We start from the raw sequence: 23348 nt of genomic DNA, 5'->3' as shown, positions 1-23348 counted from the left end.
TGTGGGACTGTGAGCAAAGCATGCTGCCCTGTGGGGATAAACAGCCTCATGGTAAAGAGCCGTTTGACATTGTAAGACTTTTCCACAGGAGGAAACGTCAGAGCACTAGTATCTGGTACATTGCTAGAAGGTAGGCAAGTGGAAAGATTTATTTGTTAAAACAAACAAACAAAAATAATGTTTTTTGGGATCACAGTTTTGCCATGGCTATTTCCTGAGATGCCATGGAAGAAAAAGACATTTCATTCCATTCATCTTGCTTTCCTTTCCGTTTGTGCATGTCCGCAAAAGAGAGAACTGAGAAGGAGGAGCAAATGTATCCCCGAGCATGCTCTACGCACCAGCGGGATACATTTTGGTTACCCCCGTGCGGTAGCAGAGCCAGACCTGGTCACTCCGTCCCCCGTCGGCAAGGTCACACTCATTGGCACGAAAGCAATTGGGGAGGAATCGTTGTCAGCGCCCGCCGCCGAGCGCGGCCGGTCCCCACGGCTCGCTGCCCCCGCACCGTGGCGGCTGGTGCTCCCAGCCTGCGCCAACCAGGTCCGACTCGCTAACACCAATGGCTACATTTTTCAGTTCTGTTTCTCTTTGAGTTCATCCTGACCCTGATGACATCATAGCGCTAACGCTTTGCTTCCTCCCTTTCTTTTCCTTTTCTTTTTGTTTTGTTTTCTTTTATTTCCTTTTATTTTTTTCTTCCAGTTTCCTTTTTTTCTTAAAAAAAAAAAAAAAAAAAAAAAAACGGTTTTACTTTGGAAAAAAAAAAACAAACAACAACAACAAACAACAAAACACCACAAACACCAACAACCACGTTCGGCTTTGCACAAACGCATCATTTAAATTTTGGAATACCTTTTTTATGGAATATTCATACAATGACTTCTCTTTCAATGCAGTCCTCTCTCTCTCTTGTGGCACTAGGATTCAGCCTCAGAAAAGGCCCTGAGCAATTTTTTTTTTAGTGGTAGGTGCAGCATCTCACCTCTCGGTCTAGGCAGGCTGGCGGTGGAAGCAAGGGACAGGGACAGGCAGAGCACCCCCAGGTGCTCCTGAGGAAGCAAGGTCAGCGCTGCAGGCTGCCGGCAGACACCCAGGAGACGCAGGGCTGCTCCCCAGAGGGGTTCCAGCGCTCCCGACGCGAGGCCGGCCCCGTAGCCATAGCAGTGTGGAGGCCGCGCTGTGCCTGTGGGGCACAGAGGCCCTTGGAGGACTGGGAGTGACATCTCCAGTAGCTTTCTCACCCAAATGAAGGACATGACACGGGGCAGTATTCAAGTAGATTTAGCGTTTCCAACAGCACACTAGAGATCTAATCGCTTATACATATTCATTTTAGGATAGAAAAAGTGGTAGAGCAGAACCTGACCCTAAAAAGAAAGCCACTTTTAGGTCCATCACCTCCACCCTGGCCTCCAGCTTCAAGAGACGTAGGTCCTCCAAGGATACGGTAAGAGGAAGAAGAACAATTCTGCCCTCTCTCTTTCTCTCTCTTTCTCTCTTCTGCCATCCCATCGACTGCCACACACCCATCCCGAAGCTGCCAGTGTACATGCATAGCTCATGTTCGTCACCAGTCAGTCAGTCAGTCAGTCATCCCGTGTTCCTGAAAGGATGCTGGGATCCTGGAGGGCAGGCAGGAGGTGCTTTGGAGTCCTGTGATGAGTTGGGAGATGCAACCGAGTTTTTGTTTTGTTTCCGTTTTCTTTTTGCCTGGATGATTTCTGATGTTCCTCTCTGTGCTTTGCTCACCGTACCGGTGCTGACCTCTTGAAACTGATGACATTTTTATTTTCTTTTTCTGTTCCTGAGTGTTCCTGTACCTGTTTGTCATTGTATGCCTAAAAACAATCACCCCGATTTAATTTGGGCACTGTCTCACCTCACCAAGAGCCATATGTGTCACATTCTCTACATGTGATTTTTGTTTGTGACTTAGCATTCGGGACGTAGCCCTCGGCACAGGAGGGACAGCTCTCTCTGGTTATCGTCAGCAGCGAAGCCTCTCTAGAAAAGAGGCACCATGGCTTGAAAGAGGAGGTTGTTAAAGACCCGGCCTGCTTCAAACCTGGGTTTTCCACCTCGCAGTATCGCTGCTCACATGTAACCAGAGAACGTTTCCAAATAGCTGCCTCTACAGCCAGCTGTTTCCCCATGTGCAAACGTGTCTGCTCGTGCTGGAGCTTCGGACACGCCAGCGTCAGGGTGGGCTGTTGGTCTGTCGGACTGAGCTGGTGTCCCTCTGCATGTTGCCGTCTGTCGTACGACACTCTGCACTGTGGCTACTCTGTTGTCTCGTGTGGACGCGGGCGCTGCGCTGCCCGAACCTCTTGCAGCGGGCTCCCTGCCGCAGGCGCGATGCACGGCGGGGACGGGGAGACGCGGCGGGGCGGCCCGTCCCTGGCTGCAGGACCGCGGGGGGGAGCGGCGTGCGATGTCGCAGGGGGTCTCCAGCCACAGCTCTGTGTGGAGGCAGCTGCGTTTGGCACCAGGGCAGGCTCCAACCCCAGCACCCCTGGGATGCGGCCCCAGGGACAGCTGAGCCCTCCACCGGGCCCAGCTGCCGCCATCTCGCACAAAGTGCTTCACCGGCTGTCAAGGGTTTTCCCACATTCTCCTTGCTTGTCCCTGTGCCCACTGGGGAGGACAAGCATCCCTGTCACCTCCCGCACTGCCCCCTGAACCACCTTGTCCTGGTTGTGCCCCAACATCAAGGATGCCCCCACCCCGCTGCCCCAGGGACCAGACCTCTGAGCTTGAGGGAGGCTCGGAGGAGGGTCTGTGTGGCCAGACCCCAACCAGGGGAGAGGAGGAGAGGTGGAGTAGATGGGGTGGTGAGGAGAAAGTGGGGAGTGAGAAGAACCATGGCAAGGAGGGACTGGTGGGGAGAAAAATCTGCAGGGAGAGCTGTCGAGGGAACCCTCAGCCTGGCTGGAGTAGACCCTGTGTTTTTGTCTCCAAAATTTAGCAAACCAAGGGAAGCTGGCCTAGGAGAGTAGGAGCATCACAGCGAAGTGGGCACCAGAGAAGACACATGCCTACCACAGGCACGTGAGCAGTGCCAGGAGAGGGGACCCCAAGGCTATTGCCATGCCCTCTCCTGGGTGCCTGCTCACTCCCCCAGGAGCAATGGGGCACCCCAGAACCACCTCCAACACCCTGCTCCCTCCCCAGGGATGCATCCTGGGTCTGATCCTGCTTCATGGTGCGGCATCCATGACCTCACGCCACCCCACTGCCCAGGGCTAGGAGCTGGCCAGGTCCAGGGACCATCTACACCAGAGGCTCCAGAAGATGGCATCCCACTCTGGCGGCAGCTGCAGCTGTGGGGCAGCTATGGGCAATGATGCCCCACTGTCTAGGAGTCTGTTGCAGTCTTCTGCATGCCATGGGGTGGCATGGCTGGCCCCAGCATGTGTTCTGAAGGGGGGACAGGCTAGTTGGGCCAAGAACAGGCCAGCAGGACCAAGATCCAAGCCAACGGGGCCAAGACTGAGGCTAGCAGGTCCAAGACCTGCCTATTGCAGAAGGCCCACAGTGGAGCAAGCTTTGTGGCGATGTTGGGCAGGCCCGCTGGTTGCTCCATGGGGTGAGCGACCAACGGGAGGGTGCTGTTACCAGTTCACATCACAGCCTGCCTTTTGGTGCCCCCAGCTTCAATGCAGCAGCCCTGGCTCAGAGACCCCAATGCCCTCCTGCTGTAGAAGGCCCCATGAGTACATAGCATGCGGGGACACGTTGCCTGGGGTCCTTGTAAAGGCGAGAAAGCAGTGAGGTGCTCTGTTTTGTGATGCTTGGCAGAGCCGCAGGCCCACACCAGGTCTCAGTTGGGCAAGGCTTGAGAGCCCATGGGGCTGGAAGGCCAGGCTGACCCCGGCCCCATGGGCTCTCCTGGCTAGCAAGCAAAAGATACAAACCTGGTGGCCTTGCTTCTTCCCTTTTCGTTGTCGGGAGTTTTAAAAATGGATTCTGCTCTGCAGCCCTGCAGAATGGTCCCTCAGGAGTGCCAGAGAGACAGGCTGGCACCATGGAGCCAAGACAGCCCTGGGAAGCTGCCACCCCACTCTGAACGTCCTAGCGCCCACCATCACCCGAGCTGCACAGCCTCTCCGCGGCACATCATCCCCACCGCCCCAGGAGGAGATGCATGTGTTCCCCATAGGCAGCTCCTGCAACTCGAATAGCACTCGCAGAGCTGACGTACTGCCATCCATCGCAGCCACCCACGCTACTGCAACCCCACAGAAGCCATGTGAGACGCATAAACCACACAGACACCTTCCGAGCCGGCACATTTCGTACAGACACGTAACGAGACGCACAGATCCCTTAGCCCCCACTGCAGATGTCATCAGCCCCCGCAGCCCCACTGCCAGCCCGCGGGCCCCCAGACACAGCACGACACACGTCCCACGTCACCGCCAAGCGAGGGCCCCGCCAGCATGGGGACGATGCCAGAGCTGGTCGAGAATCGAGGGGGTTCATGGAAAAGGTCACCTTTTCAGTGAAAGATCAGCCATTCCAAAACCAAGTGCTTTTTGGCTGAAAAAGAACCTAGTTTTTGGCCCCAAACGAACAAATGTAGGCCAAAGACAACAATATTTTTTTTTAAAGGAAAGTTGACATTTTCTACAGCAAGATTGCATTTAGCTGGAATCCTAATACTTAACTGAACAAAAAAAAAAAAAAAAAAAAAAAAAAAAAAAGAAACCCAAAATTCTTCCAGAAAATCTTCCACCAGCCAGGGACTACAATATGAGCCCAGATTAGGTTGAAGTCATTTTTAAAGACATATTAAGTTCTTGTCTATATTTTCTTCCTGGTGTCATTTAAAGTTTTTGGTGCCTTCACTTCACTTCCATACCTTAACATGTTTGAGTCTCTTCTACGGTTAATATTGATTAATTTCTTGGCTTTATAATGTTTGGTTTGGGGATAATTGCACCATCCCTGTAACATCATTTACCCTAAAGTACTGATATGTGCTTCTAGCATTAGTTCTACTTTAACATAGTTTTGATATGACAGTTTTCTTGTTTTTTTTTTCTTCCTTTTTTTTTTTCCTTTTTTTAATATTAAAAACTGCATGCATGAACTCTACACAAAAAAAAAAAAAAAAAAAGTAAACGCGAATGTTACCCTGTGATAACTCTGTGATTGGAGGAGATATGCTTTCAAACCCAAAGCCATGCTCTTGTATTGCAATTTTCCTGGCCAGCCCCCCCCAGATCACTTGGTGGTGTCAATGTCTCCCAAAGCTGTGCAGAGAGGCCAGAGCACCCCCGCCCCCCTGTCAGACCTCCCCCTGCCACCCCACAGCCACGTGTACTGAGACACATGCACCCACATGCACACACGGCTTTTTTCCTGGTTGCGTCAGGCCGGTAGCACAGGGTATTTAACAAAGGACCTTTTCTTCTGCCCATATGTGGGGTTTTTTTGTTACTTTTTTTTTTTTTTTTCATTTTTTCTCTGGAGCTCGTCCTTCAGCAGAGGCTGGCACCATCTCCTCTGGGTACCTGCCCAGCCTCTTCCCTCTCCAAGTCATCTCCTCCCCATGGGGCTCCAGCCCCATCCCATGAGCTTCACTGTGGCAGCTGAGATTTTGGCAAAGAGGGGCGGCTGCACCCCTGTAGGAAGAGGCATGCTTTTAGTGGACCAGCAAAATGCCAGAAAAAGCTCCCCAGGGTGACAGAGCAATTTGTCTGACCAAAATCACCTGGAGATGGCCAAGGTGTTGCCACTCAGCGAAGCAATGAGGAATTTCATATCGGCTCCATTTTGATAGTAGTTGGTCCCCTACACGAATGAGCAATCCCAAGAGGTGTTCCTTCAGTGGCAGTGTGTCTTCACCACGTGCACTGCAGGGATGGGACTGTGCTGGCTCCAGCCCCTGCCCCAGCAGCTCCCTGTTAAGGTGCTGGGGTCATTGTGAAGCAAAAAACCATGCAGATGAGCCCCGAGGAGCCCACGCCATGCTTCGGGGGCCACTAGACCTCCCTGCACAGGCTGTAAGGCCACACAGGGTAGCCACAGTGCTAGAGCCACCAGCAGCAGTGCAAGGGCCACAGTTGCCACCAGGAAGCAGAGGATGGGTTAAATCCTGTGAAATCCTAAAAACCAAGGAGTCTCTGGAAACCCAGCAAACCAGCAGCCCTCCTAGGTGCACGGCCAAGTCAATATAGAGGAGAGGGTCCATGCAGCAGCAGGAGACACACCGAGTCCTCCTGCCCAAGTTAGATTCCCAAAGTGGTGGCAGATGCATTTGTGTCACCCATTTAGGGCTTGGAGCTAGGAGAGGGAGAGGAAGGACATATGGAAGAAGATAGGGAGGAAATAACTGCCCAGCTATAAGCCCCTGCCTGAGGAGGAGGGGCTTTTTTTTTTTCCTTTTTTTTTTTTTTTTTCTATTTTCTCTTTTTTTTTTTTTCCTTTTTTTTTTTTTTTTTTTTTTCTGGATGGTTGAGGGGTTTTTCTGCTCTCCCTGCTTGCTTGCTGGTGGGACCGCTGCTGGGGAGGTCTTTCCCGGGGGTGTTGGCCGGGCCCCACTGCGAGGAGCACAGAACCCCACATCCAGGCCACGTCTCCAGCACAGGCTGCATTCTCACATTAGCTAGCGATGCTACAGCTAGTCACAAATCACCCGCACGGCACAGCTCCTCACCTGCATAGAAGGATAGTGAGAGCAGGGGCACTCGAGCAAGGAGGTGCAACACCCTGGCCTCCAAGCACAGCTTGAGCTGGCACCAGGCGTGGCTGTGGGCTAGGCTGGGGGTTCACTGCTTTTCTCCTGTAGCTGTCCCCATGTAGGGACAGGATGGCTCCGCAGGCGACACGGCCGCCGTGCACTGCGCCCTGCTCCTGGGTGTCCTTCCCATAGGCCACAGGGTGCTTGGAGAGCGTCTGCAAGGACCTCTGCACGAGCCCACACTGGGCAGGGGGCCTCAGCCAGCACCAGGTCTGGAGCCATTGCATCCACCCCAGAGACATCCCGTAGGGACACAGGGGGTGCAAGGAGGCGTGGGGGCGAGTGCCATGACTGCCTAACACTTCTCTCTCCTTGTCTGTGTATTTGTGTGTTACAGCAATACCATCCCACCGACATCACCGGCCAGCTCAACCTCTCCGACCCCTCCGTCAGCACTGTGGTGTGACCTGCTCCCCGGGGGCCATCAGCCCTTGCCCGACACAGTGGAAAGGCACAGCCAGGACTGCCTGTCAAGGGACACTGATGGGTTCTTCTGGGTGAGACGGGAGGAAAGCATCCTTCATCCATACACAGTGACTTCATTGTATATCTCCCTCCCTCCCTAGGCCTGCTGCCATACTCACGCCCCAAAATGCACGGCAGAACCAGGACAGGGTTTGGACTTCTCTGTACAGAGATAATCGTTTCCAACCAGTGCTGTTGTTGATCAGTATTGCCACTGGCCAGCTACGTGCAAGGGGAAAGGACTTCAAAGGCACATGGTGCCTGCTCTCCCATGGTAGCAGGGAAAAGCTGGTGCCAGACTGCAAACCCGTGCTTCACCTCACTGGCTGAGTGTTCTCTGCAGGTGCATAGCTCTTGGAGCACCCAGAGCTGTGCTGGTGGAGCAGCCCATGTAGTTCGGCAGCCCAGGGACGTGCTTCTGCCGTGCCATGCTCCACCACCACCACAGCAGGGCTGGGAGACGTGCGCTGTGCTCCTAGCCAAGGGATGAGCCCCCCCAGTCCTCCCCTCCATCAGCCCCTGCTCAAAGCCTATGGTACAACTGAACGTGGTGCTCTGGAGCTCACAGCACGCTGCCATACAAGATCCTGGCTCCCCACATCTCTGCACACCAGCCATCCCCACGGCCTGGCCACAGCCAGCACGTAGCTCCCACACTACAGCCATCCTGGCCAGGAGACACGGCAAAACAGGTCCTGGCTCGGGAGGAGGTGACCAAACAAGACTGCCTGGAGCCCTCCTCCTGTGGGCACTGTGCCCACGTTCCAGCCCCCCAATCTCCCTCCAGGCAGGCACCAAGAGTGGCTGTGGACACCCCAGAGCTGGGGAGCAGAAATCCCACCTGCGATTTGGTACCAAGCCCCAGCGTCGAGAACCACCTTCTCCTTGCTGCAGCCAAGCAGATGGGGCAGATGGGGCCAGCAGGATTTTTGGAGGGCAGCTGGGGTCTGTGAGCATCGTCCCACTGGCTGCAGTGGTTCCATCAAGTTCATCTTGCTCCAGCTGAGAAATTGAGTTCATTCGACTTTATACGTCAGTGTAACATTAATACCAAGTTTTTGCAAGAGCTCAGTAAAGTCTAGACTGGATCACGGGCTGGTTTTATTGCCTCTGTCTGTCTCTGCCTGCCGGCGGAGCTGGCTGGGAGCCCTGTGCTGAATCAGGGCCTCACCCAGCATTGCTGCAGGGCGCGCGAGCAGAAAAGGTGGAGGGATGGGGAGGGACGGAGCAGGGGGGACAGGAGCTGCAGGGAGGACTGGAACAGGGTGTTGCTATTCGGGGCTGGCCAGCACGGGGCCAGACCTGGGCTGAAACCACCTAAATGCCAGCCCCTTGCAGCCTGGTTCTCACCCTCTGTCCAGAGGAAAACTGGGGTGAGGCCGCTGAGGACATGTTTCCCTGGCCACCCCTGGGTGGTGGCAGCAGCCATCTCCTCGCTGTGTCACCGGCTCCTGCAGGACCCCCCTTGCTCCCACGTGCTCCGAGTGATGGGCACAGCAGCATCCCCAGTGCCCGTCCCCATCCCCTCCAAGGCTTTTTCTTTGTGATGCCCAGTCTGTGGCCACGATGGCTTCTTCAGCTTGGAGCCCTCGGGCAGGACGACTGTCCCCCTGGGAGGAGCAGGCAGGGGCAGCAGGGCTCAGGGGATGACGGAGGATGACAGGCAAGGCCCTGGCTCCACATGGGAAGCCCAGGCCTTCTTGAGTAGGCCCACATGCACACTGGGCTGTTCTCTGTCTTGGAAATAAAGATGAGAGCAAGTCACAACATTTGATTTATTCTCTTATTTAACCTCCACTGAGTGCTTGCCAACAGACAGACACATTGACCACATCTCTGGCCTGTACCACAGCTCTTGCACGGGCATGAGATCATTTCTATGCCACAGGAGCTAACAGGGGGAGGTTGACACTCATGGCTGTCTCATTATGGCTCTTATTGCCTTGTGGTGGGTAGGAACTTGTGCCAGAAGGGACTGTTGGGGGTTGACCTCTTCACCCAGCTTGTACTTTCCTTTGCTGCATGGAAGCTCTGGAGTTCCCTCAAAGCACCCAGAGATCCTCAATTGCATAAACAGACCTATGAAGAGCTTTGTGACACAACAAAAAGCCTTCTGGAGACACAGAAAAGGCACTGAGAGGCTTTGGGGCACCAGAAGGCACCCAAAGACTCATGGGGTTCACCAAAAGGCACAGGGAGGTAAACGGTGCACCCTGAAATGCACACAAGAGCCCTGGGGAGCAAAGGGGCAGGAGAGGGTGAGCCAGAGGAAAAGGATCAGCAGCCCCCCTGGGAAGGGGCTGTGCAGGTCTGGGGGCGACCTGAGGGAGCCTCCTGAGGCAGGGAGCGGTGCTGCAATGGGGCTGAACTGGAGGCAGTGGGGCAGAGCTCAGGGATTCCTCAGGGCCCCAGGGAGGAGCAGGAGCACTCTGCAGGAGCAGAGCATCCGCCCACTGCTCCGCAGGGAAACCTTCACAATAGCTGGGTGCAGGCCCTGCCCAGGGCTGGTGGTCCTGCTCAGTGCCCCCTGCAGAGAAGGGGTCTCCTACAGAAGCGGGGTTCCTTGCGCAGGTGCTGGTAAATGACCACGATGAAGCCCATCAGGGTGCAGAAGATGATGCTGGCCAGGAAGGAGGACAGCCCGAGGAGCAGGAAGGTGGCATAACGCTGGGCAGACAGTGGGGTCTCCTGGCACTGCCTGAAGGACTCATTCCTGAAGGCCATGATCGGGTATGTGCTCAGCTGCTCCGGGAACACACACTGGAGTGAACTCTCCTCTGGAAGAGAAAAGCGGCGGTGGTGGGCACAGGGGGCAGCTGGGTGCCAGGGACAGGAGGACATGGGGCAGGTCTGTGTGGGACAGAGCAGGCCAGGGCAGGAGGACAGGGACTGTGGCGCCACGTTGGCCAAGATAGCCCAGGGCAGGGCACAAAGGGCACAGTGAGGGTCTAGCACTCACGTATGTCCTGCGCCTTGGGGAGTGGGATGGGACAGGGAGGTGGACGCAGTGCTGGGCAGGACATGATGGGGCAGGAGAGGAAGGGGCAGGCAAGGCAGTGGGGCTGGCTCCCTGGGGACAGGCATGGGCAGCAGTGAGAAGCCAGCCTGGAGATGCCACAGAAAGCCCTCCCAGTGCAGGCAAGAGGCACGGGAGTGGGTGGTAGCAGAGGGAGTGACCCCCGCTGGCAGAACTGCTTCTCACCAAGGCTCACAGAGGAAGAAATGCAGGATCAGACCCATTCTCCTGATGGCACTGGGGAAGGGGCTGGAGGAACTGAGTCCTGGCCAAGTCAGGGGTGATGCCCACCCCTCAGGTGCCCATTGCCCGTCACCCCTCGCCCTCCCTGCGGCAGGACTGGTGCCTCTGCTGGGGACGGCGCTGTGTGCCGTTACCCAGTCTGCCTCTGCAGGAAATCCCTGCTGGTGACCAGAAACCAGCCACCAGCCACTGGAGGGTGGCACCAGGGACCAGACCCAGGGACAAATCCACCCAAGTGGGGCTGGCTTCTGGGAAACCTTGCTGCACCCACAGGGACCCCATCCCCACAGACCCATGGCCTGGCGGCAGTTGGGGATGATGAGCGAGGATGGAGCAGGTGGGGGCTCGGAGCACTCACCTGGCACTTTGTCCCTGTTGTGACCAAGCCAGCGCCAGAGGGGCAGGATGCTGCAGGAGCACACCCAAGGGTTCCCATGCAGGAAGAGCTCTTGGAGCTGGGGCAAGGCACTCAGCACCCCAGTCCCCAGCTCCTCCAGCCTGTTGTTGCCCAGGTTGAGCGTGGCCAGGCTGCCGAGAGGCAGGAAGCTCTCGGGGCTCAGCGTGGCCAGGTAGTTGTTGCTTAGATCCAGCTCCTGCAGCGCCCCGAGCCCCACCAGCGCCTGCCTGTGGATCATCCCCAGTTGGTTATGGGGCAGGCTGAGCCGCAGCAGCACCGGCAGGGAGGGGAAGGAGCGTGCCCTGAGCACGGCGATGAAGTTGTAGCCAAGCAATAGGGTGCTGGCGTTGGTGGGCAGGCGCGGCGGCACCTCGTGCAGGGCGCGCTGGCGGCAGTCCACGTCCCCTGCCAAGCAGCGGCAGGCGGGGGGGCACGCAGCTGTGGGCAGCGGGCACAGGAGGAGCAGGAGGGTCAGCACGGTGCTGGGGCCCCTCCACACGCCCATGGCTTCCCACCCACGCAGAGAGGGCTCCCTGTCCTCCAGCATCAGGGTTCCCCCGGGGGCAGGGTGCCCAGCACCCCTCGCCTTGCCCAGCTGCTCGATCCTGCCCAGCACCCTTGGGTGCGGTGAGCGGGTGGACACGCACGGCTCCCGGTAGCTCTGTGCATTCCCCGTGTGCTGTGCGGGGTGGAGCTGCACTTCTCTTAGGAAATATTTTTGCAGTGATGCCTGCCCTGGCAAGGTGTGGCTGTGCCCTCATCCCTCCCCCCTCCAGGCATCGCTCCAGCCAGGTAAGCAGCCAGCTCCGTCCAGCCCGCAGTTAGCTGCTTGTGGGCACTGCAGCCTGGGGAGGTGGAAAAAAACAAACACCTCCTGGCCTTCATCCTCCCCACGGGGCAACCTGCCATGCACAGAGGACCCAGGGACGCGTAGCTGGCTGGGATGGGACAAAGCTTCAATCATACTGTTGGCAAGTCTAATGCTGTCCCTGCCATGCCCGGAGGTTCTCGGTGGGGAGCCCTTGGCCAGGCTCTCTTTGCCCCTGGCAGGAGACCATAAGTGAGAAGGGTTGGGATGTGACCCCCACCCAAGAAGGCATGAGGAAGGTAAATGTGCCAGGCTGCTGCCACCTGAAACTTGCTCGCCCTGGTTTTGGCGTGGCAGTGCCGGCACTGGAGGGCTCAAAGTCTGCCTCCTCCCTGTTTACACCTGCTTCTGTTTGAAAGTCCCGCAGCAGGAGCTGCAGAGGGGAGGTGCCAGCCCTCCCCGTCAGGGCTCCAGGGACCCCAGGGGACCAGAGGACCTCATCCCACCCTGCCCAGTGATGGAACAGGGATGCTCTTGTGGCTCCTTTGCCTCTTGGGACTTGGGGCACCCCTGCCCCATGGCAAAGAGGCTGAGAGGCAGCAAAGCAGCGCGTGCCTGTGCCCCCAGCCAGATCCCGGATGTTCCCAGACCCAGGAGCAGGCAGACCGGTTTATTAATAGCCTCCAGAGGAGCTTTGGTTTGTTTATCTACCCTGCGGCAAACTCACTTTGCTGCATTAATCCCCATCTGGAAATAATTCAGAGGAATCCTCCAGTCCAGCCCAGCCCCACAGGGCTGTGCAGCTCCGGCTCACCCGCAGCACCCCAGGCTGTGTGGGGACACAAATTCTCAGGGTCCCAGTGCACTCAGAGGTACTTTGTCCACTGTCATTTTTGTCATTTTTGAAGTGCAAAAATTGCCAAGGAAAAAAAAAAATGCTGTGAAAAACAAGGTCATTCACAGATTTTGTGCTCAGAGAGCCCAGGAGGCTGTGAAGCAACCCAGCACCTTTCTCTCACTGCCACCCTGCTGCACACCCCACTGGCACATGGCAGAAGAGGGTGGGGGGGTCCTGCAACCCAGCAGGCCCAGTGTCCCCACCACTGTCCCTTCTCTCACCCCTCGAAGCTCTCTGCAGGGTACCAGGCTCCTGGCACCCCCAGCAGCTCAGCCCTTTGAGGGCCTGTCAGTGCCCTCTTCTTTGGGCAGGGGACACAGCACCTGCAGGTCTCCGTCCCCATGCACTTCTCCCCGTGGCGATACTTCCCCGGAGGAGGTCTGGGGCTCCACAGCCCAGCACAGCCCCAGGGCCAGCACCGGCCCTCAGCATCCCCTGACATGGCAGAGGCTGCCAGAGCAGTCCCCATGGCACGGGCAGGGGGAGGGATTCAGGGTGCCCAGCCATCGTGGTGAGACCATTCCCAAATGCAGAGGCAGAAAAACTCCGGAGCCCAGCCACTGACTGCTCATAGCACAGCTCTCCAGCTTGCTCCTGGCGCTGAAGGGTTCCAGGGTGGTGGCACGGAGACCAGGAGCTGTGGCTGAGGGTGGGGAGCCGTGGGTCCTTGCTGCCTCCCACCACCAAAGAGCTGGAGCCAGGTGCTGGGGTGAGCACAGAGCCTCGCCGGCAGGATCCCAGCAGGATGGGACCCATCTCCTCCTGGGGGCACCAGCACCGGCGTGGTGAGGCTGCAGCTCTTTCAGAAGCAGCACACTCGGTGCCTCCAGGGCTTTGCAATCCCTGCTGGGGACACCTTGCCGGGGGGTGGGCTCAGCTCTCACACAGCCCCTAGCATCATCCTCACCACCGCAGTTCCCTCAGGGGCCCTGTTCCCAGGGATTGTCCCTCACAGGAGCACAGCACAGCCTCTGCTCAGGCAGGTCTCCATGCCCAAACCTGCAACGGGGACGGTGATCCCCTGGGCAGCATGAAGATGGAGGGGAAGGCACCTTAGGACTCCAGGACAGCTTTTATCACATCCTTGAAGATTTTACGTTATTGCATTTTTCCACATAATTAAAGATCCGAGGCTGGCAGGTGCCAGCACCATGGCAGGAAAGAGACCCCACAGCACACCACACTCATGCCAGCCCCCTGGACACCCCTGCCTCTGCCCTGGGGCATCCGTGGAGCCTGCTCTGCCTGGGCACAGCTCAGGGCTCTGACTTTTTTACGGCATGTGACACCAAGTGGCAGAACTGTGAACGGGCACTGTGCACAGCGTGGGCATTGTGCGCGGCAAGGGGACAGCTGAGCACCAGCACACAGGGTCGTGAAATCACCGCGGTGCCTGACACGGGGATGTTGTAAGAGCTCATGAATTGCACGGAAAATGGATGCAGAAACTGGACTCTGAGGAAGGATGGACTCTGCAACCCCTCTCCTCCCAACCCAAGAACTGTATTAACATTACCCTCATGCACCCCTGCCTCCAGCCCCTCTCCATTTTGCCTCTGCTAACCCCATATGGTGCTGGAGTAAAACAGCTGGAGGCCAGATCAATTCAAAGAGCTGGAGCCATGAGCTGTGGTCCCCAGTGACCCTGTCATCCTCAGTTTTAACTATTCACCTGCCCCACAAAGCCCAAATTTCTCATGCAAATGGCAAGTAGAGCAAACACTTAAAGAAAAACAATTGGACAAAGCAGGTCACTTCTCCCTGCTCTGGGGGCAGGGCTTTCCCTGGGCTAGCATGAGGCTGACTTAACAAATACAACCAACAGGTGCAGCACAGCAGGTGTTTAATAGATGTGTTGGATACTCCCCAGAGCATCTCTGCATTGCTGCGCTGTGCCAGGCTCCTGCACCCCCTGCCTTGGTGAAGGGGTCCCCATCACATATCTGCATGCACAGGAAAAGCTGGGCACCAGCAAGCCCTGGGTCAGACACCAGAGGACACCCGTGATGGTTGTACCAGGTTTTGGAGTTGTCAGGATGAAGGGTGGAAATATCCTCATCCCCTCCTGTTGCACCCTAAATCCCAGCAGGATAGAGAGCAAACCCCGAGATAGCTGAATCCCTTCCTAGGCTACGGGGACAGCCCCACCACTACCGTCCACACATGTGCCTGGGGCATGGCATGGCATGGGGTCCCCAAATCGTGAGACCCTGGGAGCTCAGTATGTGATGCAGGCTGGCTCCACTGAGCCATGCCAAGCCTGCCCACACGCTGCTGTCCCCATGTCCCCCAACTCAGCTCTCAAAATCTGCCGTCACCCCACAGCAGATGCATGGCCGGCAGCAGCCGCAGCGTGGGAGGGGGGCCTGGGGCACCGCGTCTTGGCACAGCCCCGACGGCTGCTGCGTGATTGCCGGCTCCTTGCACGAGCCCTTGGTGGCCGTGTCTGGCAGGGACCGTCCAGCCACCCGGGGCTGCTCCTTGTCAGCCTTGACGGCGAGGAAGGTGGCCAGGTCGAGGTCGAGCATGGTGACGCCGCCGCGTGGCGTGGGCGTATTTTGGCGGCACTGCGGGCAGGGGATCCAGCGCTGCTCGTTGGCGACGGCGTCCAGGCGCTTGAGGCAGGTCTGGCAGAACGTGTGGCCGCAGTACAGCCGGCGCGGCAGCCGGCTGCACAGGTCGTAGGAGGAGTAGCAGATGATGCACTCGACCCTCTGGCTGCCCCGGCTCGGCGTGCACGAGTTCGCCTCAGTGCGTGGCCCCATGTCCTCGGCCCGGGGGCTGCCACCGACCTGGGACATGCTGGGAGGGGAGGGGAGGGCAGGAGGAGATGTCAGCCCCATGGCTGGGGCGGGGAGCAGGGTGTGGGGTGCCACCTCCATGTGCAAAGTTCAAGGGAGATGGGGACCAGTCACACGCCGTGGGGGCAGTAGTGGGTTGCTGGAGGTATCAGGGTTCCTGCCCAACATCCCTGCCTGCCCTGCAGCCAGCCCTGCCCCTCTGGGGTGAACCCCATCCACGAGGATTCGTTATCCCAGCGCCACCCTACATGGCTCTGCTGAATGCTCCTTCCCTCCCACAGGGGCTGGGGGCGGCCAGGCCTCATTTGCCTGCCCAGGGCTGCGGGGGCTCAGGGCCAGTGGGCATCATGGGGTGGGAAGAAGGGGGGAGCAGCAACCTGAGGGCCAGGCCATGCAACCCTCGTGCCAGCCTTGGGCACCAGCCCGTGGATGTCAGCAGGGGGCAAGCATGCAGGCTGGTGGGAAGGGGTCCAGTATCATCTCAGGGTACCCTCCAGCATGTCTGCAACCCTCTCCAAGGGGCCACCAGGACCCCACACCTTCCCCACTGGTGACCTTGAGCATTTTGGTTGGTGTGGGCACCCACTTCTCCCCCCAACCCTGTTCCCCATCCCTACCTGGGGTGCTGTCCTCCCCAGGACCTCAGGGGAGATGGCAGAGGGGCTGCAGCATCCCAAGGGGCTGTGGCAATCCTGGGAGCAGCATCAGGGTCCCAAGCAGCTCCCTGCCAGGTCCCAGCAGCCGCGGGTGGCTGCGCGGTGGGAAGGGGCTCACCTTTCAGGGGCAGGCATGCTATCGGATCTGCTGCTGGGAAGCCAAGCCTGGGAGATTGAGTTACAAGTGCCTGGATAACAAAGACCTCCGAAATTGAAGCCCTGCCTCCCTCCCTGGGAGTGCTCATTAGCCACCCGCTCTGCCTCATTAGCAGAAGGCTCTGTCCCTGCAAGGTCGGGCGTCACCGTGTGTGGACATCAGCTGTGCCCAGGCAGCAGCGGCGGAGACCTCCCTGTCCTTGGCCACCACGTTTGGGTAGATGTCGGCCAGCAGAAGCCTGACCACTCTGCAGACTCCCTGGGACACGCACAGCCAGCACATCCCCAGGTGGCCCGGGCTGTGGGGACGGCTGTGACCCACGGGTGAGGACACAGCAAGGGTCCAGGCTCGGGGGAGCTGGGGCTGGCAGGGAGGCACCAAGGCTGCAGCCTGTCGCGTGGCTCCGAGGGGGCAGCACCCACGTGTGGGGCGGTGCAGGGGGACGGGGACCCCGCTCTGTGCCTGGGGGTGACAGCAGCGAGAGGGAAACCAGCTGGGGTGTGAGAGGGGCTGGAGCTGGGAGGGGTGGGGGAAAGAGTAGGGCACCCAAGCTGTCCTCGACCTCCAGTGCCTCGCTGACCGTGGGGACGGGGGTGAAGGCAGCACAGCACAGCACAGCACAGCTCTTTGCTGGTGGCAGCAGCTCAGAGGGGCTTGGTGCCTGCAGGCTGACCGGGATCAGGGTGACACTGAGGCTCAGCTTCTCCAAGAAAGCCACCAAATCCATGTCCATGCCCTGTTCCTGCTCTTCCTCCTGGGGCTGCAGAATCTGGCATTGAGGTCCTCGGCTCTGCTGGGGATGATGCTCATCAGCAGGTAACGCTGGGGAGATCCCGGCACCCCCCGGTGACACCCGCAAGGTCTGTGCTGATGCGTGACCCAGGGGTGGCAGCAGGCAGTCCCCGCAGCACCAGCCCCTGCACGACCCTGGGGCCAGCAGCGATGTCACAGCCCCAGCAGGGAGGGTGCTCAGAGCAGGGAAAGAGGCTTTGGGGGGCGAAGCCAGGATCCTGGAGGACGAATGCCTGGGCCGGAGCGCGCAGCACTTCTGCCTGCGAGCAGGAGAGGGCAGCAGGCAGCAGCGCAGGCAGGAGCAGGGTGCCGCACTGTCCCCACGCTGTCCCCACGCTGTCCCCACGCTGCTGGGGCTCCTTGGCAGAAAGAGGCAGGGATTTGGGGCCGGACACCGAGTGCCTCACCGGGACTCTGCGGAAAAGCTCAACCCTGACCCTGTGCAGGGCAGCAGAGCTGGCAGCACAGCAGCTTCAGGCTCCATCACAAGTGTCCCAGGCAGCGCCCGGCAGGTGGGACCCCACTGCCAGGGACCAGGGGCAGGACATGGGGTGGCACAAGGTACCCAGGAGATCCTGCAGGCCAGCAGCATCTGTCCCCATGTGTGCTGGGGCAGGGCTGGGCACACAGATGGCACTGTGACTTCCATCCAAGTCCTATGTGTCCAGGGATGTTCACGCATCCCGATGCCTCTGGATGTCCCACATGTCCCAGAGCTGGCAATAAGTCACTCTCCTGTTCAAAGCACCATCATGGCCCAGCTCACTGGCCATGCAGTAATGTGTGCAACCCAACAGGCATCATTTGGGGCATATGAAGTTAAACCCAAAACCACTACACACGTGGGGGTGGGCTTGGTTGTGTGCACACCCATGGTACCCATGGCACTGCCTGGTGAGGAGGGGTAGGAAGGGGCAGGGAGCCATGGGCCTGGCACAGGAACCTCCTGAGGTTCCCCAGGGAGAGAGGTGCAGAGTCCTTCCCCCGGGGAGGAACAACCCCAGCCCCAGGACGTGCTGGGGGCACCCAGCTGGAAGCAGCCTGGCCAGAAGGGCCCTGCTGGGCACCAAGCTGACCCTGAGGCAGCAACCGGCCCTCCCTTGGGACAAAGAAGGCAGGGAATGGTGCCCTGGGCTGCATTAGGGAAAATAATACCCGCAGGTGGGGGGAAGTGATCCTTCCCCTCTTTCAACACTGCTGAGTCCACCCCCTGAGGGCTGGGTCCCACTCAGGACTCCCCAGAATAAGAGACCTGAAGCAAGTCCCCCAAAGGGCTATGGAAATAAGCAAAGACCTGGAGCCCCTCTGCTGTGAGGAGAGGCCGAGAGAGCTGGGACTGCTCAGCCTGGGGAAGGGGAGGCTCAGGGGATATCTCATCAGTGCCTAGAAATGCTTGGAGGGAGGCCGCTCTCATCAGTGGTGCTCAGTGCCAGGACAAGAGGCAGTGGGCACAAACTGGAGCACAGGAGGCTCCCTCTGAGCACCAGGCAGCCCTTCTGTGCCGTGCGGATGGTGGGACACTGTCACAGGCTGCCCAGAGAGGTTGTGGAGTCCCCTCCTTGGAGATCTTCAGGGCCCTTCTGCTGGGCACCCTGCTCCGGGAGGCCCTGCTGGGGCAGGGCTTGGACCAGAGGGACCCAGAGGTGCCTCCAGCCTCAGCCGTGCTGTGATTTTATGAAACCAGGACACATGGGACCAGCAGGCAGGGCTAGATTGGGGTAGCGGAAACCCTTGCATGGCATGGGCACACCAAGTAGCATTGTTGCCTGAAACCTGCTTGGCTCCACCTGCCCTGCAGAAACAGGTGAATCTGGACATAGGGGAAGGCGTAGCTGCAATCAGCAACAACAAGAGGGTGGGAAAAGTGTTTTTCTGTTCCCAGGGCTCGGCTACAACCCTGGGACCTGCAGGAACCTTTGGTACAGCAGGGCAGGGAGAGGCACCATAAGGAGAGTGCAAAGGTCCGGTCCCGATGAGCCAGCGCTGTGCATCACCACCGACACCCCACCCGCAGGAGACAGCAGCCACCCAGCACCGCCCTGCACACAGCCCAGCACCCGGCGCACATGGGCAGTGCCCCTTGGACCCTGCACGAGCATCGCCCAGAGCCCAGCGTGTCCCTTCTGGGGTCTGCCCCCCCTGTGCCCTCCCTTTCTCCCCTGCTCCCCACCAGCCTTGCCGCTGCCTCCGGTTTAATCATTGCCCAGGGGCTGGCAAGGAGCGCTGTTTGCTGCCATCCCAAGGTTATGCGGAGCGAAGGGCGGTGGTGACACCGGGTGCTGCCGGCGGGTGCTGTGCCCTGCCCAGCACATCTCCACGTCACACCCACGGGCACCAGTTTCAGCCTTGCTACCACGTCCCTGCCCAGCCCGCGCTGAGGGTGGGCTCGGAAATGGGGAAGGGCTGGCATCTGGGACAAGGAGCCCACAGAAGCAAACACGGGGTGAATCAGCTCGTCTCTGTGTCAGCACTGACAGCGCTCCAGGCAGGGCAGACAAGAGAGCTCCTTGTGCAGGACAGGCTGCATGGGGCTGCGTCCCTGCCAGAGGCCACCCCCTCCCCGCCAGCCGCCAGCACGGGACCTGAGCCAGGTGGAGGAGCCGAATTCCTGCACCTCTGCCAAGCCTCTGCCTCCCTGGCCCTGAAGATCTCAGGGGCTGTGGGAACCCCAAGGGGTGGTGGAAACCCCAAGGGGTGGGTGGGCTCCTGGTGCTGGTGGGTTCCCAGTGCTGGTGGGATCCCCAGGGGTCACAGGTAGCCCAGGCAGTGCCACAAAGCCCCCCCAGCACCCACCTGCCCCATCCAGGAGCCCACCCCTTCCCCAGCACCCCGCAAAGCCAGGCGCTCTCCTTCCAAAGGACGGGAGGGACAGCATCCAGCTTGGCAGGGTCAGGCCAAGCCCCAGCCCCCGTCCCCAGGCTGGCAGCACCATGCCATACTGGCAGTGCCTGGGTGAGGGGATGCTGGAGGGGGCTGGCAGCAGCAAGATGGGGAGCTCAAGGCCCCTGCTGCTGCTGCAGTCAGCGGTGGAGGAGTTAAGCCCGGTATTGGGGAAGAGAACGCCTCGTGCCCCCCCCCACAGCACAATACAATGCACAGCCCTGCTGGAGAGGCAAGAAGTAACTCAGGAATCCCGGAAAACGCAGGCCAGAGGGAAGAGGCGTACCTTGGCAGGGCAGGAGAGGGCAGTAACTTTATTTGTGGCACGCTGAAGTCATCGGCTCACACCCGCGCTCTTTCCAAGCCCCTGCAGACGAGGCCGTTCCTGCAGCCGCCGCAGTTGCTTACGCAGCTGTCACTTGGCAGCACGACGGCCGGGGAACGCCAGCACAACGGCCGGCTTGTTCCAGCCCCGCCGCGCCAGTCCCAGCCCAAAACCGAGTCCAGAGCCACCCCAGATTGCTGCGAAGAGGCCAGCGGGCTCCACGCTCGCTTTTCTCAGTGCCAGGGGGTTGCAGAAGGCCGAGGATGGGGATCCGCAGTGGGCGCTTCGATGGCACGGGTGGCACTGCGCACCCTGACCGCGGGGAAGGCACGGGACTGGAGGGGGTCCTGGCATCCTGACAGCAGGCCCCCGAACACCACACCATCAGGTGCTGCCCTGGAGTTCTGCCTGGCACCCTGCCACACTTTGTCTGTCTGTCCTTCCTGTCTCCTTCCCTCCGTCTGGCGGGCAACGTGGTGAGGAGGAGCAGCCACACATCCAGAGCTTGGCGCAGGGCGTGCAGCAGCCCCGTGACACTGCATGGGAGCACTGCTCGAGGAGGGGAGGGGTCCCCGTCCCAGCCGGAGATGTGTCCCTGACCCTTCTTCATGGGTTTCCCAGCAAGGGTGGACTAGCCAGCTCAGTGTGGAGGCTCGCAGACTGCTCCAGTCCCAATGTAGGCGCTCCTCGGAGGCATCTGTGTCGGCACACATCATCCCCAGGATCCCTGGGTCTCCATGGAGTGGGGGGGTCCCATCCTTCTCCCCCACACCCCTCTCTGGGCTCCAAGGAGCCAGCAGGTGCCCATCACCAGTGTAGCTGGCGGCAGAGCTCATGGGTGAAAACCAGAGGTGAGTCCAACCAGTGCCACCTCCCAGCTGCCAGAGCAGGTGATGGGGCAGCTCCCTGGGGTGCCCGGGCTGGGTGCCCCCCCAGCACGTCCCACACGTCCCCTTAGGAGATGACACAGCAACACTTTCTGCAGCAGGGGCACCGCTTGTGGCAGCAGTTCCCCCCACCGGACTCGTGGCCTTTGGGTGGTTTGTCCAGGGTGACAGTGTAGAAGGAGTCGGGTGAATCCCCATTGGGCATCTTCATGCTACCATAGGGATTGTAGGGCCGGGACCACGACTTCCCCGTGGAAATGGTCTGGTTGTCACAGCTGCCAGCACGGTCTGCCTGCTCCTCTGCGCTGTACACAGGCACGACGGCGGGGTTGGCGATCACGGTGGGCGAAGCAGGCTCTTCCTTCAGGTAATGAGTGATGAAACTCTGCTGGAACTGGGACCGCGGGATGTTCACGCTGGCATAGGGGTTCTCCAGGGTGACACCGCGATCCATGTCCCCGTCCCTGCTGGCTGGCAGTGCTCTCCCCACCTCCTGTGAGAGACAGAGATGAAGCTAAGGCATGGGGGGACCATGGGGTGGCCCCACTAGTTTGGGAGCAGGGTGCTGAGCTGTGCTCACCCCTCCCTGGCAGCCCCACAGGACCCAACAAGCGACCCCATATGTGTGGCCCTGCAAGCAGGGGCAGCAGAGCCAGGCAGGGGCCAGGGGCAGGCAGGGTGCTGGGGCTGTGGGTGGTGCAGGAGCTTCTGGGGGGAGCAAGCCTGGGACGAAGGAGGGCACTGGAGGGAGGGAAGCGGGGCAAGGACAAGAGGCAGGGGGGAGAGCGAGGGAAACGGGGCGAGGGGGGGGGGGGAGCGAGAACAAGGGTGGGGGGACTGGGACAGGGGACGGCGGGGGGGCACCGCGGGGTGCGAGGACGGGGAGGGGGCGGCGGGGCAGGGGCAGGGGCTGCGGGGGGCTCCCGGCACTCACCGAGCCGCGCGGCTCCGGCCGGCTGCGGGGCGGCTCTGCCCCGGCTGCGCTTCCTCCTGCGGCGGCGGCGGGGCTCGGCTCGGCTCGGCTCGGCACGGCCCGCCCCGACCCGCCCCGCCCGGCCCCGGGCAGGGACAGGGACAGGGACAGGGGCAGTGCCGGGGGGGCACCGCGCTCCCTGTGCCCTGCGGGGGGCACCGGGCGCTGGGCACCGGGCACTGCCTGGGCAGCGGGCAGGGGACACGGCGCACCTGCACCCCCCGGCACCCCCGGCCCACCCCCCGCCAGGCTCCCGCTGCCCCCAAGCCCTCCCCCAGACACCCAAATCCCTGCAGCCCAGGGGTCCCGCAGCCCCTGCCTGGCTGCGTCCCGCCTGCCCAGCGCAGACCCAGCCCCTGGCACCCCGATGCCAGATTCCCGGTGGGATCCCCCCCCTGCCTGGACCCCCGGCATCGATAGCAGCACAAACCAGGGGGGCTGGACCAGAGCCCCCAGCCTGGGGCTGTGTGACAGCTGGGGACACCGCAGCTCTGCAGTGTGATGTTGGCTGTTGTGGGAGCCCGGACCAAGAGGGAAGATGCGGATTTGGGGCATCCTCCACCTGAGAGCAGGCAGGGGAGCCCCCGTGCGAGCCCCAGCCCCAACCCTGCTCTAGGGCGACACTTTTCAGAAGACGCCAACTGAAAACCCAGCCCAGAAGCCAAGCACCGTTGCCTTGGTGCCCTGATCCTGCCGTATTCTCACTGCCACAAAGCCGGTGTCCCTGTCCCCCCCCGGACACCCGCTGTGCCCTCTGAGGGGCTGCAGGCAGGGCAGCGCTGCCCCCAGCCCCCGGGGCTCCTTGTGTCCCAGCAGCAGCAGCAGCGTGGGGACATGTCACGGGGATGTGGCACCACCACAGCTCCCCTGCTGTGCCCGGCACCGTGTCCCTGCTGCCGGGTGCTTGGGGCAGGGGGGGTCCGCGGGGCACCCTGCCTGTCCCCAGGCGAGGGGCGCAGCTCCCGGCCCGCACCCGTGGGGTGGGACGGGGACACCGGGGGTCCCCAGCTCCGTGTCCCTGCTGCGTGATGTCGCTGTGGCCACCGTGGGGACCCGCGCCCTTCCTGCCACCCAACCGGCCCGTGCCGAGCCCCGGCCTCCTCCCACGGTGCTGGATGGGGCCGTGCCCGTGGAGCTGGGGGACGAGTCCCCCCCCACCACTGCTGCTGAACCCTCGGGGACACGAACTACGTTTCCCAAAGCACTTTGCAAGGGGAGCCGCCCCCTCCCGCGGCTCCGCGGGACCAGACTGCGCTTCCCAGCCGGCTCCGCCGGGGAGAGCCGCCCAGGAGAGCCCCG

At 60.2% G+C, this 23348-nt stretch overlaps 4 protein-coding genes across 15 annotated transcripts in view; 1 reads left to right on the top strand and 3 right to left on the bottom strand.

Moving 5' to 3' along the window:
• Window positions 1–7229, top strand: part of GRIN1 (glutamate ionotropic receptor NMDA type subunit 1) — a 33365-nt gene extending 26136 nt beyond the window's left edge. For 2 of the 12 annotated variants that reach the window (XM_027470563.3, XM_027470564.3), the window contains 2 exons: window positions 1343–1453; window positions 7089–7229. In XM_027470563.3, the coding sequence (XP_027326364.1) occupies window positions 1343–1453; window positions 7089–7157 (180 nt within the window). In that variant the 3' untranslated portion in view covers window positions 7158–7229. 12 annotated transcript variants of the gene reach the window in all.
• A 1748-nt stretch (window positions 7230–8977) lies between these two features.
• Window positions 8978–11578, bottom strand: LRRC26 (leucine rich repeat containing 26). Its single transcript, XM_038165021.2, has 2 exons — window positions 10834–11578; window positions 8978–9993 (listed from the first exon to the last, which is right to left on the bottom strand). The coding sequence occupies exons 1-2, from the start codon at window positions 11417–11419 to the stop codon at window positions 9734–9736; spliced, it is 846 nt and encodes a 281-aa protein (XP_038020949.1). The 5' UTR covers window positions 11420–11578; the 3' UTR covers window positions 8978–9733.
• Window positions 11579–11641: 63 nt separating this feature from the next.
• Window positions 11642–20141, bottom strand: RNF224 (ring finger protein 224). Its single transcript, XM_021269019.4, has one exon. The coding sequence runs from the start codon at window positions 15458–15460 to the stop codon at window positions 14873–14875; it is 588 nt and encodes a 195-aa protein (XP_021124694.3). The 5' UTR covers window positions 15461–20141; the 3' UTR covers window positions 11642–14872.
• Window positions 20142–20151: 10 nt separating this feature from the next.
• Window positions 20152–22166, bottom strand: LOC101789713 (uncharacterized). The gene is made up of 2 exons (XM_027471035.3): window positions 22011–22166; window positions 20152–21569 (listed from the first exon to the last, which is right to left on the bottom strand). Exon 2 carries the CDS (start codon window positions 21528–21530, stop codon window positions 21144–21146), a length of 387 nt encoding a protein of 128 aa, XP_027326836.2. The 5' UTR covers window positions 21531–21569; window positions 22011–22166; the 3' UTR covers window positions 20152–21143.
• Between the last annotated feature and the right edge of the window lie 1182 nt (window positions 22167–23348).

Source organism: Anas platyrhynchos, chromosome 18, assembly GCF_047663525.1.
Source record: "Anas platyrhynchos isolate ZD024472 breed Pekin duck chromosome 18, IASCAAS_PekinDuck_T2T, whole genome shotgun sequence".
NCBI classification, from domain to species: domain Eukaryota; kingdom Metazoa; phylum Chordata; class Aves; order Anseriformes; family Anatidae; genus Anas; species Anas platyrhynchos.
Note: the sequence above shows the minus strand (reverse complement) of the source record. Positions and strands in the feature narration are given on the sequence as shown.